Here is a 14,151-nt window from a genome sequence, read left to right as displayed (position 1 = left end):
CCTCTGCTGCGCCCTGTCCACCTACTGTCTCCGAGGAGCGTCCCTGTTGGCGGTTCAGGTCCATCCTTCACAGAACCTGTGCCTTTACCAACATGGGTGCCCTGTGCATGTTTTTAGGTTTTGTCCTTTTTTGTATGTTTGTTTATCCAGAGCAGTGGTTCTTGACCAGGGCAGTTTTGCCCTCAGGGGACGTTTGGCACTGCCTGGAGACATTTTGGTTGTCACACCTGGGGGTGGCATCCAGTGGGTAGAGGCCGGGGTACAGCCACACATGCTCCATTGCACAGGACGGCCCCCAACATGGGGCGATCTGCTGAAATGTCAATAGTGCCGAGATCCAGAACCCTCGTCTAGTGTAATGATTCATTTTGTTTTTCTCTTGCCTGTTTGGGACTTGTTCTAAAAGCCTGTGTCTCCTCCCGTTTAGTCAAAGGCAGTGTTTCTCCGTGGTCTGCAGACAGGTGCTTCCAGTTGTCGTGCTCTGGTTTAACCTGGGGGGCCTGGCACCCCACATCTGTGTTTCACACCGTGCTGGTGGGGATCCTCGGACCCTCTGAGGTCGGGGGGTCACTGCTGTCAGGCTGTAGTGACGCTTCTTGTCACCAGCCGTCTTCCACTATTGTCCCCAGGATCACCCTGACCACAGTGGGCTGGCCTGCGGTGTCGCAGCCTCTGGTCAGGAAACAGGGCCATTGCAGTGTGGGGACAGCGGCCAGCACCGCGTGGGGGCATGCCCTGTGGTGAGAAGGCAGAGCACCCATGCAGAGAGTGGGCCTGAGGCCTCCGGACAGGAAGCGGAGCCGAGGAAGGAAGGGAGGAAGGGAGGAGGTGGCCTGTGGCAAGGGTGGCGGAATAGCCCGCAAGGCACTCCTAGACCCTGTCCTATGTCCTCCCTCAGGACGGAGAGGGCATCCTAAGGAAGGGTTAACCCTCCTGGTGAAGCAGCCATCAGGGTTTTGTTTCTGAGGGGAGAGAGGCAAGTGCTGCCTGTGAGCGCAGAGCAAACGCCGTGGTGCGTCCCCTCCCCCGCAGGAGCCCGAGTCGGGGAGCGGAGGGAGGGGCTGCCGTGATCGCCTGGAGGAGCTGAGCGGGGCGCACTGCGAGTGTCAGCCGGCAGCCCCACACACCGCCATCCCCGTCCACGCAGCCTTGCCCGCCAGGATCAGCTCCCTTCCTGCTGGGGGGTGCCTGCTCGGCTTTTGTTTCCTCCAGCCCCGCCCCCACCCGGGCTGAGCTGGCACACATGCTGTGCCTGCTCTGTGCCTCCCTCCACCTGGCGCTGTGGGAGCACCCAGGAGCCTGGGGTGGGGGGGTCGTGGTGCTGGTCCATCATGGGCTGTGAAGCGGACCGTGGCGACCTGCCCAGGCTTTGACGCTGCTGCGCGGGGTTGCCAGGACACAGGGGCCTCAGGAGAGGGCACTCGCCCTGGGTAAGAGCCGGGTGGGTGGGTGGCGCGGCGAGCCCAGGTTTGGAGCATCATGTACCGGGCGGGGACCCTGCTCGGTTATCTGCCTCCTGCCCACCCCCAGGAGCCGGCAGAGCTGCTGTCTGAAGGGCTGGTCTCCGCACCGCTGTCTGTGGGTTCGCATTCTGCTCTCTTCTCCTAGGGCTTTTCCTCTAGCTCCTTCGGATAGATGTTCAGGCTTTCAGTGTGGTTTCTTCTGGGCCTGAGATTTAGGAACAAGCTGATAACCAATTTCCATGCTCCTGCTTCGGTGAGGTTAGAAATAGGACGGCAGGAAGCCGAGGGACAAATTCAGGGCGCTTCTCCTCTCTGGAGCCACTGCAGGAGTTTCTCTGTTATTCTTTAAGGACTTTGGAACCTTGCCTGGGTGTGGGGAGCCCTCTTTCCAACAGTGCATAGAGAAATGAGATTGAGGTGCACATTTAATTTGATCTTAGGTGTCCGTTCCAGCTGTCAGACGGAGGAGGATGTGACAGTGTGCAGAAAAATGCAGGGTTTGCAAAGGAGCAGCATGCAGATAGGTTTTAGGTGAAGTGAGAGAGCTGACTTCTTAAAATCCCCTGAGCCTCTATTTTGGACATGGAGGGGGTGTGGTAGCGCAGCTGTGGCTGACGGTGATTGCAGCTGGCAGGGGCTGCCAGGGCTCTGGAGCCCTACACTGGGGGTGGGGGAAGAAGGAGGTGGGGCCGGAGGGGTGGGGGGCTTGGTGTTTCTGGTGGACTGGGGAACTCCAGGCTTTCCCTGGGAGGGAAGGACTCTGCCACTGTCTCCAGGGGGCCAGAGGTGGAGAGCTGGGTGAGCTGGGTGCAGCTCCGCTCTCAGCTCCTGCGATCCGTTCAAAAGCAGCTTTGGAGACGAGGATTGGCAGTAGGAGTGCTAGAAAGAAACGGCTGCAGAATTCCAGCTGGATCCGAAACCAGCACTGCCAGGTTTTAGAAAAGGTTGAGGTTCTGAAAATGATGATTTTCTAGTTTAGTCTTTATTGAAAGCAGATGTTCACGTTGTTCTTCCAAACCTAACTTTTTGGATAAAATTTTATGACTTAGTTTCTTTTACTGCCTTGAAATTTGACCTTTGCTTAGCTGGTTAAGTCATAACGTTATGCAAATTAAGGCTTCAAAATGTGTCGATTCTCTTCTCTGTGTAAAGGGTAAAATACCTTCTTTTATAAGACAGCTTATGGAGCTCTTTAATATACATCCTCTCATTCGAGAAGGGCAGGGATGGAGGGATGGTGACATGCCCCATCCATGCTTAAGGAAATTGGGGCGGGAGAGGTGGTAGCCCCCAAGGTCACAGCACTAACTACTCAGTGGAAACCCTACACAGGTGTGTGTGTGTGTGTGTGTGTGTGTGTGTGTGTCCCCACCCCCGCCTTAGCCCTGGGCAGCGTCTCAGCTGAATGAACAGGCCTGAGTGTTGGGTTGGTGGTTAGGAAAGTTTTCCTTAAAAATGCGGAATATGGTAATAAAATCTTTAATATACTCCTAGGTGGGAGACTGGGTGGTTTTGTGTGGAAAGAATTTAAACTAGAAGAGTCTATATATGCGTATTGGCAGTTTCTAGAAGGCACCCCCCTCGCCTTCCCCATGTTGAGTATCAGCTATGCTGGCCATATGCTAATTTAACTCTTTCCGGTCCTGGTCCGGGGTGTAAATTCTTTTAAAACCTCTTAGGCCATAAATTGGTGATGAGATATTTCTTTTAAAATGTTCCACACAAAAGTCAAATGATAGCTTCTTGAAAGAAACTAAGGTAAGCAGAAACCAGAAAGTCAGGATATTGCTATTAAATTTTTAATTATGGTAAAATACACATAACATAAAATTTGCCGTTTGAAGTGTGCAGCTCAGTGGTGTTAAGCACATTCACATTCTTGTGCAACCAACGTCCAGAGCTTTTTCCTGGAGCAAAACGGAAACTCCAGCCCCAGAAAACAGCAGCCCGCCCCCCCGCCCCCCCCCCCTACTTTCTGTCTCTGGGGACTTGACCACTCTCAGCCCCTCATCTGAGTGGAATCTTGGAGGATTTATCCTTTTGGGACGGGCTTATTTCTCAGCATAAAGGCCTCAAGCTCATCCATGTTGTAACGTGTCAGAATTTCCTTTTTAAGGCAGAATAGCATGGTACTATTTAGAAAGGATTGCTATGGTTTTGACCTAGTAGGAAGGAAAGTAATCAGTTTCCCAGAGTTTCCTGACTTTCCACAAAGGTGTGAAGTGAATGGCCACCTGTGTGTCCCCACGTTCTGGGCTTCAGTCACATTCCTTTGCCATGTCCATCTTCTCTCCTACACTCTGGTCTTGACAGCTACCCAGAGACCTGTTTCTAAATTCAGGACTTTCAGCGAAATGAATACAACTTTTAGGGATCTTTGTGTTGCCTTTACCTGAGAGACACTGAATTTCTACTGCAGTCGTATCTGTCTTAACAATCTGACCCCTGTATTTCTAACATCATCACGAATTCAGAGTTTTATAAAAGTTGGCCGAACGTTTGTCTCTCCAAAGCCTGAGTTCTTTCTAGTCTTGAATTTTTCACCTTGTGAGTCACTGGGATTTCCTGGGAGATGAGGTGACGTTCCCGCAGGGCAGGGCGGGGGAGGTGATCTGAGGTAGCAGCTGCCCAGGCTGAGGTCAGAGGGCTGAGGTGTGACCCGCACAGGGCCTTTGATCTTCACGTGTTTGGAAGGGGACAGTCACCCCTTCCTTCACTCTCAGATACTTTCCCTGATTTGCACTCTTGAACCCCAAGCTCTTTGTATTATAAATGGCGATGCACCTTCCATCCAGAGCCAGGAAGGAGGGAAGGAGGGCATGGCACTCGCTCCCCTCACCCCGGCCACCCCTGCTTTATGTGGGCTGACGGTTAGGCTCCTGGGGTCCGTGTTCTCAGCCTCCTGTCTCAGTCCTCGGGAACTGCCCAGGGCTGGGCCTTGCTCAGCAGGGGCCCCTGGTACCGTGCGGGCGGGCGGGCTGGGGGCCGGCAGTGTGTCCACCGGCCAGTGCCCTCCTCGGCCCGGGGGGAAGTTGGGCTAGGTCGTTCTCTGGCTGTCTGTCTCCTCCACTCGTGGGGGAAAGAAAGGGAGGCCTTTCTGGACTCGGCCCCACTTCTTCAAATGTGTCTGTGCTGTGCCGGTTAAAGTTGGACCCTTCTCCAGTGCAAGGCAGGGGCGGTAAGGAGGACGGTTGATGCTCATGGTGGAGAAAAGAAGGCCAGCGGTGTGTTTAAAGCTATAGAGGGTCCTGGTGTAGCTACGACCTCGGTGGTGTCCTGGCCCTCGCGCACGCTGTGCTCACTGTTGGGTCTAGGTCCCTCCGGATGGATGTAGGACAGACAGCGCCGTCCGTCCTCTGTGGTTCACAGTGGCCTGTGCTCCTGCTGAGCAGAAACTGCTGTCAGAACCGCTTTCCAGTTGAAGTTCATGGCGGGTCACTGGGCACCTGCCCGTGGCGCTGAGCAGGGAGCAGCTGGGCGGGAGCCTTGGTTGCCGGCCACGCGCTTGTTCCTGGGCCGCTGGCGGGGAAGGAGGCCATGTCCCTTTAAGACAGCCCTCCTTTGTGTGCGCCGTGTGGAGCACATTTCAGCTCTGGGTTTCTGCCACTGGTAAAATCTGCAGAGCAACATTTAAATAAAGAAATAAATAGAAGCGTCCCTGTGTGGCTTTTCTATTCACAGCTGAGCACAATGACCCCTTGTTGTGGCAGGCACTTGAATCCCCTTCATTAATCGGAACCCTGCAAGGGGATGCTGAGGGGCCCATGCTGGGCTGGTCCCCGCGCTGGAAGCAGGACACCTTGTGAATTAACCTCTGCAGGAACCAAGTCTCAAGGCCTGGGGACCCTCCGGCTCTGCTCCTGTCCTCTGGGCACAGGCTGCTGCCCCCCGCCCCCATTCTTTCCAAGAGAAGAGGGCTTAGCTGCCTTCCTGGCGCAGAAGCTGCTGCAGCACGTGGCGGCCGGGGGAGGAGGAGTTGTTTGTTGCTCTGCCATCTGGCCTGTCAGCCCATCTTGTACATTTTAACCCTGGTGGCCACGCAGGAAAGCCGCGGCGTGGGTAGATGCCCTGCCCAGGGGCCCGCGCTGCTTCCCCAGGAGCTGGGGTGCAGAGTGGACGTGGTTGTTTTGAGTCCCAGCTCCTCCTTCCTGTCCTGCTGTGGCGTCCGGGGATCCTCAGACACCAGCCAGGAGCGCAGGCGTCACCCCAGCCCAGCTCTCCAACCAGAGCTTGGATTCTTTGTACTATTAAACGAAGTTAAGCGTTTTGTGTGTGGAATTGTTTTTTCCCCTCGTGGGCAGTCTGAGCATGAAGATTTATGTTGCACTGATAAGATTAAGTTGAGAAAAACACATTTATTAAAATATTGTATTTTTTTTCTCATCTCAGAGCACAATTCTAGAAAAGTGAGATCTAACAATCTAATGAGATCTGCTTTTCTTCTGTAAGTTCTTTGATGATGCATTGGAGCAAAAGGAAAGCGACACTGATTTAAGGTCACGACATGTAGAGGGAAGAAGTGATTTAGAATTCGTGTGGTTGATGTCAGGACACCGCATGAAATAAAGTGAACAAATGTCTTGTTTATTCTGACTGCAAATTGGCTAGAAGCTTTTTGTGTCCAGCCATGAGGTCACAGAAGGCCTGTATTTCCTAATAACCAGAGATTAACATTTTCACTCTTCATTTTTAAAATGCAGTAGTACCTCAATGTACGTTTTAGGTGAGCGTTCAGAAGCTCATGTGCCCCATAACCCCCGGCCCCCCCGACCCACTCCCAGAAGCAGCCGCTCGCAATTCCGGGTGTTGATCCTCTGGTCGGTGCTGCCAGATGCGCGTTTAATAGTCTTACATCGCTGACTTTTACTGGAGTCAAAGATTATCTCCTGACTTCCTCCACCTACGTCACCCTCGTCCTTCGCGCTCTCCCTGTCCATTTTTCGTAGTTTATCACAACTTTCGTTTCCTTTATTTTCCCCTTTGAAGCTCCATGTGCTTACTTGCAACGGGGGTTCCTCGTTGGTCTTTTACTCCTCCCCCGCGTTCCCCAAGAGGAAGCTGTGGGGCCTGACGGCCCCTCCCTCCGTCCTGCACACCTCTGTCCGTTCTTCCTCCACTTTGACATGGTCACGCTCCATCACATGTCACTTCTGTCCTGTAACCTGTCTTAGCCTTTCTGCTGTGTCCACACGCTGACTTTACCGTTAACCGCAGTGGGGACCCTGGAGCTCAGCCTGGAGCCACCGTGGGCCCTGTCAGTTCCTTCTCTCGGGAGGAGTTCCCACCACCACCGTCCAGTGGGCTCTTCTTCCTGTGCTTCCCCTGATGGCGCACACAGGGATTGGTTTCCAGTTACAGCGGACGCTTATTTCATTCACCATCCCCCGTCCCGTCGTTTTGTTACACTGTTGACGAGACTTGACTCGTTTGGATTAATTAGCCTGCAGTAACATGGGTTTCCTTACAAGTGTTGTCAAGGAGGGGCTTGCTGTGTGTACCTTTTCATTCTGTTGAGAAGACCGAATGCTGCCGTCTCATATCATAAACACTCCTCAGTGCTTTCTCATTCACTCTCTGGGTCAGGATCAGTTTCATTCTTTGCAGTGACTTCTGGCAGCCCGTTGGCTTCCTGTTCCAAGCTGTCCACCACTCTTTCATCCTCTGCCTTCTGAATTTTACTGTGACTATCTCTCTGTGAGACTTTAAAAAAAGCTCTTTTTAAAGTACTGAATGAACAGACTTTTTGCTTCTATTTTCAAGTCTTTGCGTTTTGCTCTTTGTTCTGTGGGAGTGCCTCAGCTTTATCTCTTATTCCTTTGTTGACTTGTTTTATTTTGGGGAGAGGCTGGAAGGGCAAAATTTGTTTAATTTCCAAGAGCTTATTTTTCTGTAATTGTCCCTTTTCAGGGTTTCCTGTTCTTTGAAAGTTGTCTTTTGTTCCCTTAATTATCTCTGTCTGCTCCAGGGTGGGTTTTTCTGTTCCCTGCCTGTTTCTCATGTGGGCTGTAGGCTCAGTCGTCTCTAAGAGCGACACAGTGGACAGGTTACGTTGCGGCTCTGTGATGGGTGGGCCTCCTGGACCATGAGCCTCTGCTTTCGGCTGGATGGGCATGAGCCAGCCTATTTGGCTATGGGGCAGTGCCAGGTCTCCCAAACGTTGGAATGGGAGGCTTCATGGGCCCAGTTCCCGTTAGCTGCTCGCTCACCAGTTGCATCATTTCTTTTGTCTTTGCCTGGGAATCATGATGTATATTCGAAAACTTTCGTGCGCTAGGCTCTGTCCTGGGCACTGCCAACACAGCAGTGGCAGCCATGCAGGGGCCCTGCCCTCCTGGAGTTTGCATTCCCAAAGGAGCTGTCAGCACTCCTCTCTCTGTCCTGGACTCTTTGATACTGTAGACTTATAGCTTTTAAAAGTTCCTGTGCTGCTTCTAAAATAGTACCTCAGAAGGTGGAGGACTAGAGGCGCATTTTGCGTTTATAACACAGAAACTAGACTCTGACCTTCTAGAAAAATTGTCACATGTGACTGCTAGCCCACAATGCTTAGACTGTGAAAAGAAAGCAGCCACAGAGATTTTCTAGTTTGGAACGATAAAAATTGGTTTCTCGGGGTATATAGCAGTCTTGAGACATACACGTCTTACACGACGGTTCTGGTTTTCATCAGCCTGTATGAAAACCTTGGGTTCGGTTCTGCTGCTGTCGAGACACATTGGGGATCTGATGAAGCTGCCTCTGTAGGGTCCAAACCAAAGCCCGATTAGTTACACGCATGGACCAGCGGTTAATAAACGAATTACTGCCTCAAATTTTCAAAACCATGTTAAGTTAGAATGAGTATTTGTCTTCTAGAACGGCAGGAAGTTCGTTTCTTAAAGGGAACGCGTGGTCTTCATGGACCAGAAGTCTGTGTGGTCTGTGGGGGTGGCCCAAGCGGTTGAACTCCTTAGGCACACTTGTCCCTTAGGTGGGGGGTGGCACTGTGGGGCTGCGCAGTCTCCAGGTGGTGTTTGCTCTGACAACGGATCCGGCCGCAGTGTCACCTTCTGCAGCAGCCGTTGGAACGCTGGGCCCTGAGTTCTAGGGACCCGGTGGGAGGCACAGCCTGGGCTAGACCCCGGTGGTCTGACGGCGTCTTCCGGGTGGTTCCCTGCCAGCCTCCAAGGCCATGGGGGGAGGCGGTCTTCAAACCACGGCGTTCGGAACATTTGTGAAGCTACGAAATCAGTTCAGTGGGCCACGGCCACTGTTAAAACTAAGAGTAAAACAAGTGTCAGTGGATTTCCCATGATATCATCTCTGATACTGTTGTGTATGGGGGAGACTGAGTCATGATATCAGATGCATTTCTTATTGTGGGTCTTGGCGTTTAGAAGGCGCTTTCCTAGAGGAAGGTGACAAAACACTGGATGAAAAGAGAAAATCCAGCTGTTAGAAAATACAGCTTGTTAACGCATGCTGTCGACTTCATTGTGGCCTGTGGTTTCCACCCTTTTGTTGCCCTACATGGTTTTTATGAGCTAGTCGGGGAAAGTTAACTGCCCTGTGCACGGAGTCGATTAAGTTTCAGCGCCATAGTTAGAGAGAGGGTGGGTGCGTCCCGACTGCTGTCAGGCGGAGCTGTTGTCCTTAGTCTGCTGTCCAATGGGAAGGTGCCACCAGCCACAAGTGCAGTGATTCAAATAATATATTTGATTTATCGTTGTCACTTTAGTGTGTAATCAATATAAAATCTCATTAAAGAGATATTTTACTCTTTCATATAAATGCTGGTGTGCATTTCACACACAGCACCTCTCAAACTAAGTTTGCCACATTTCAAGTGCTTAATAGCCACACGTCCCATGGCCACCGTGGTGTACATCGAGTTCTAACTCGTGTAGATGCCTGCTCACAGGAGATGAAGCATCGACGCACTGCCCCAGCCGTCAGGCTGCGCGGTCCCTCGGCTTTGGCCCAAAAGGGAACAAGAGCCGACACTTGAATCACTCTGCTGGACCTCGTCCTCACCGCAGTCTGATGAAGTGCCACGGTGTCCCCACTTTACTGGTAGTGAAACGTGGCCCGAGCAGGTTAAGTGACTTGTGTAGTGACCTAATTGGTGCGGGTGGATCTGAGCCCCGTGTAGCCGATGCCAGTGCTTGTTCTTCCGTTGACCACACGGCTTCCCCAGCACAGTCAGAAGGGTCATTTTACGGGGTGTCTGTCCTGAGCCCCTCTTTTTATAGGTGAGGAAATGGAGTCTTGGAGGAATGCAGCGAGTTTTGTGGTGAGAGCTGGGATCGGAATAAATTAACTTTGTTCTCAGGATACGAGCTCCTGTTAAAACATGATTGAAACGATGTAGAAGGTGTAAAGCACAGAGAAAAGCCCCCATAACCTAGTCCCCAGAGTTAAGCACCGTTTTCAGTTGGGGGTAGATTTTCTTCTCTGTGCATACAACCCCCCACCCCATGCAGAAATGGCACACAGCTCTTCAGGCCTTGCAGTGTGCCTCCCCCGCCCACCTAAGGATGTCACGGGCATCGCTCCATGTTGGACTTGGCCTGGGGGCGCGAGCTGAGGCCTCGAGAGGTGGGTTGACCAGTGGGGATGGTCGTGGCCGGCCCAGTGGAGCCTCTTTCCTTCCGGCCTCACTTACCCTGAAGCACCCTTTTCTCTCATTTCTCGTGCCAAGGGCTCCTATAGCAGAGCTTTTCCTCTGTGATCCCAGGTCCCTTTCCCCTTGACATTTCTGTGGTATCTTTGTCCTTTTGTGGTTTCTGAATTTTATTTATTTTTGGCAAGATTAAAGCTTTCTTACAATACTTTTCTCCTGCAGTTCCCAGTGACCTGACTGCAGAGGAGCGTCAGGAGCTGGAGAACATCCGGCGGAGGAAGCAGGAGCTGCTGGCCGACATTCAGGTAGGAGGGCAGCACGTGCCCCTGGGGTGGCAGGAGGGCGACACGTGCCACTGGGGTGACAGGAGGGCAGCATGTGCCCCTGGGGTGGCAGGAGGGCGACACGTGCCCTTGGGGTGACAGGAGGGCGACTCGTGCCCTTGGGATGACATGTGTCCCGTATAGAATCTTCTGACGCCTGACTTGCTCTCACTGCAGCTCTGGATGAAGTGTAGGTATTGAAAGTCACCTTTGCTTGACAGGTGAGAAGGTGGCATCTCAGAGAAGTGAAGTGGTTGTAAGCAACACCCAGCCGGTCAGTTGTCAGAGCCAGAGTGACCCCCGCTCTCCTGATTGTTGAGAGGCGCGCGGGCAAGGGAGGCATTGGGGCTCCGGCTGCGGGGCGAGCAGACCCCACGGCCAGGCCCTGAGGCGGCCACTTACTGGCAGAGTGATTTTAGATGCGAGAAGTTTGGTTCCTTGAACTTGAGTTTCTTCATCTGTACCATGAGAGTGCAAACACCTGTTGACAGGCTGCTGTAAGCATTAAATGAGTTCAGGTCTGGTCCCCAGGGCTGCCTAGTCAGCCACAGCTATTTTATCAGTTTCCCTAAATTCCTTTGCATAACTGCCAAGCTTGGTAGGAAATCAGTCACAGAAGCCATGACTTGGATTATCTTAGCCCTGAGGCAGCAGGTGTTAGTCTTGGAGGATTCCTCGAAATGTTTGGGAGCTTGGGTGGGGGACGGAGGGGCTGTATCCTGTCACCCCCACGCTGCAGAGTGGACAGGAAAGACTTGACTAGCTCTGGTGTTGGTTTGAGTGGATTTTGACTGTTTGCCCTAATTTTTTGATTCCTGTTTTGCTGGTCAATTAGGAAAGCTTAGCAGTTTTCCCCTCAGCCCCTCCCTGTGACCGCAGTCCCTGCTCAGGGCCTGCTGACCTGGGGGAGGGAGGCAGAAAGCCGGCCTGGGCTGGGCATTCCCTCTGCTGCCGCTTGGCTTGGCAATGTTGGCCGGCAGCCTGAGCACGGGCTGGTGGGCAGAGCCTGTATTGCCGGTGTTTGGGAAGCCACAGGTGGGCTCCGAGAGGCAGCGTGGAGGCAGCCGGAAGGAAGACACTGATTTGACACCGTGTCTATGATTATAAACTTCCTTCCTAGACTGTAAACCCCTTGCGGGCAGGGGCTTTCTTTTTCACCTCGGTGTTCCCTGGAATGCTTAGCATCTGGCAGGAGCTCTGTAAATATTTGTTGAGTAGATGAATTTTCCAAAATTTTTTGGATTTTTGTTTTGGTTTGTCTTACTCATTTTGCTCTATTTTATTTTGTTTTTTATTGGAAGGAGTTATGTGAGATTTCAGAGGTTTAAATGTGATCTGTATCTTCCTCTTCTGGTAATCCTGGGCTGTTTGTTTTGCAGAGGCTGAAGGATGAGATAGCAGAAGTAGCTAATGAAATTGAAAACCTGGGATCCACAGAGGAAAGGTGAGTGTGTCCTGCTGTGGCTGGTTCTGTGGCCGCAGCTCCGCCAAGCGCCCAGCCGGTAATTGTGGCGAGTTCATGGAGGAAGTGTCCTCTCTGTCCTCTTTCCCCAGCAAGCACTCGTGGAGCCACACTCCCTGCTTTCTCCCCTTTAGTGTGAGGCCTCGTGGAGGTGAGGGCTTTTGAGGGGGTTGCAAAGGCTGAACTTGGAAGGTTCCCCAAAAGCCTTCAACTGCCCTTAATTATTGTGTGAATTACTATTTCTTCCTCTCTGTTGTCCACTGTGTTTGTATTTTAAAGTTTCTGTTTTTCCTTTTTGTAAAGGAAAAGCTTAATGAAGGCTACGAGGGAAATAAAGCAGGCTGGATTTCCCCGTTTTGTCTGGTGACCTTGGGCGCCTCTTTGTACCTCCTAATGCTTAAAGACAAGAGGATGCGGAAGTGAAATTACAGTGCAAAATGAGAAGGGGCATTTGCGGGTTATCTGTTTCTTTTAACTACGTGAAATGTTAGTGACTTTGAGAGTTTAGTTTTGAGTGGGGTTCCCAGACAATTTTCTAACTGCTCGATGTGATAAATGGGCTGTTTCTAATTCCTGCGTGTCTGTGTTTTTCTAAGCCTAAGTCTCCATGTCTGGCTCTGGAAGACTGTTTGACTTTGTTATTTTAAACTCCTGTGGGCGATGCCATCAGGGATTAGTGAAATCGCGCGCTGTACAGAAAGCGGCCCGCTCATCAGTGTAGTTTCTGCATTGTCTGTTTTGGATTATAGCTTGCTTTCCATTTTTAAAAATTGTAGCTTAAAAGAAATGGACAAATTGGAGTTCATCAAAATTAAAAATTTCTGCTCTTATATAAAAGATACTATTGAAAAGAAATGAATAGGCAAGCCACTGACAGGAGAAAATATTTGCACTACTGTATTTGAAAAAGGATTTGTATCCAGAATACATACATACATACGTATATAAAGAATACATGCAACTGAATAATAAAAAGACAGCCCAAATAAAAAATGGGCAAAAAACTGGAATAGACACTTTACAGAAGAAGCTGTATGTGTGACACCGAAGAATGCTCACATCGTTAATCTTGAGATGCCACCCCACACTGACGAGAAGCAAGTGGTATAACCACATGGCGAAACTCTTTAGCGGTTTCTTACATTAGACACATACCCATGCTGTGCCCAGCAGTTCACCTCCCAGGCACTTACTTAAGGGAAGGGAAGCATGTCCACACAAGGAAGGGCTGAACAAGAATATTCACAGCATTCGTATTGACAATAGCCCCACACTGGAAAGAGCTTAATTGTCTACCAGAAGGTGGAAGGATGGAGGTAAAAGCTAACTCACATGACATCCACTTGCTGGGGTGATGAAAACGTAACACTGGATTGTGGTGCTATTAGCAGGCTTACTAAACATCAGTCAGATGTGTGCTGAAAATGCCATGTAAGTGGTAAGTTGATAAAGTTACAAACAAAAAACCGCTGGAGTGGAGAACGAATGAGCCTGGGGCCAGGGTCAGGATTCCACTTGCCCTTCCATCGTTAGACCTAAGTGTGCCTGTGCTTTCCTGGATAAGTTTTTCAAAAATCCCTACACATCACTGGGTGCACGTGGGAATTGTCTTCGTCTTTTGAAACCTCCTGATGACCTGGTTACTGAAGTGGCTGTGATGGTTGTTTTACAGGAAAAATATGCAGAGGAACAAACAGGTAGCCATGGGCAGGAAAAAATTTAACATGGACCCTAAGAAGGTAAGTGAGAAGGACGCCTGGGAGCCTGTAGTCTTTCGGCCGGGGTTCTCTGCCAAGCTCAGCCTGGGCCTGGCGGTGTTGGTTGCGGCTCGTACGGGCAACATGTAAGCCCTGCTTGCCAAACTCACTCACCTGAGCCTTTGTGTCAATCAGCAGGTCTTCACTAGACACTTCCTCTGTGTCAAGAGCACCCACACCCATTCTTCCTGTGCCCTTTCGCTTCCTTTCTAGATGTTTCCGGGGTAAACATCATAGGTGTTTGTTGTCTTTCCTAGGGGATCCAGTTCTTAATAGAGAACGATCTGCTGAAGAACACTTGTGAGGACATTGCCCAGTTCTTGTATAAAGGTGAAGGGCTCAACAAGACGGCCATCGGAGACTACCTAGGGGAGAGGTGAGACCTCAGGGGCACGTGGGTGGGAGAGCAGGGAGGTCGGGAGTTGAGTAGAAAATTTCAGAATGCTCCAAGATCTTAAGGAGAGTTTTGTCCTGAGGCAGCAGCAGCCACAAGGTGCCCCTGGGGGCAGCAGCTGGTGTGGGGGGGTATGAGAGCTCCTCATCG

The 14,151-nt window shown here is 51.2% G+C and overlaps 1 protein-coding gene across 5 annotated transcripts in view; it reads left to right on the top strand.

Moving 5' to 3' along the window:
* Positions 1 to 14,151, top strand: part of CYTH1 (cytohesin 1) — a 69,885-nt gene that overhangs the window by 39,540 nt on the left and 16,194 nt on the right. For 4 of the 5 annotated variants that reach the window (XM_074320624.1, XM_074320623.1, XM_074320621.1 and 1 more), the window contains 4 exons: positions 10,288 to 10,370; positions 11,768 to 11,832; positions 13,523 to 13,589; positions 13,865 to 13,983. In XM_074320624.1, the coding sequence (XP_074176725.1) occupies positions 10,288 to 10,370; positions 11,768 to 11,832; positions 13,523 to 13,589; positions 13,865 to 13,983 (334 nt within the window). Of the gene's footprint in view, positions 1 to 874; positions 1,431 to 10,287; positions 10,371 to 11,767; positions 11,833 to 13,522; positions 13,590 to 13,864; positions 13,984 to 14,151 lie in introns of those variants that run through there. The other variant, XM_019735630.2, reaches the window with a different exon arrangement.

The sequence above is a fragment of the Rhinolophus sinicus genome, linkage group LG15, assembly GCF_036562045.2.
Source record: "Rhinolophus sinicus isolate RSC01 linkage group LG15, ASM3656204v1, whole genome shotgun sequence".
Lineage (NCBI taxonomy): Eukaryota > Metazoa > Chordata > Mammalia > Chiroptera > Rhinolophidae > Rhinolophus > Rhinolophus sinicus.
The sequence above is the reverse complement of the archived record's forward strand: the minus strand, read 5'-3'. Positions and strand labels throughout refer to the sequence as shown.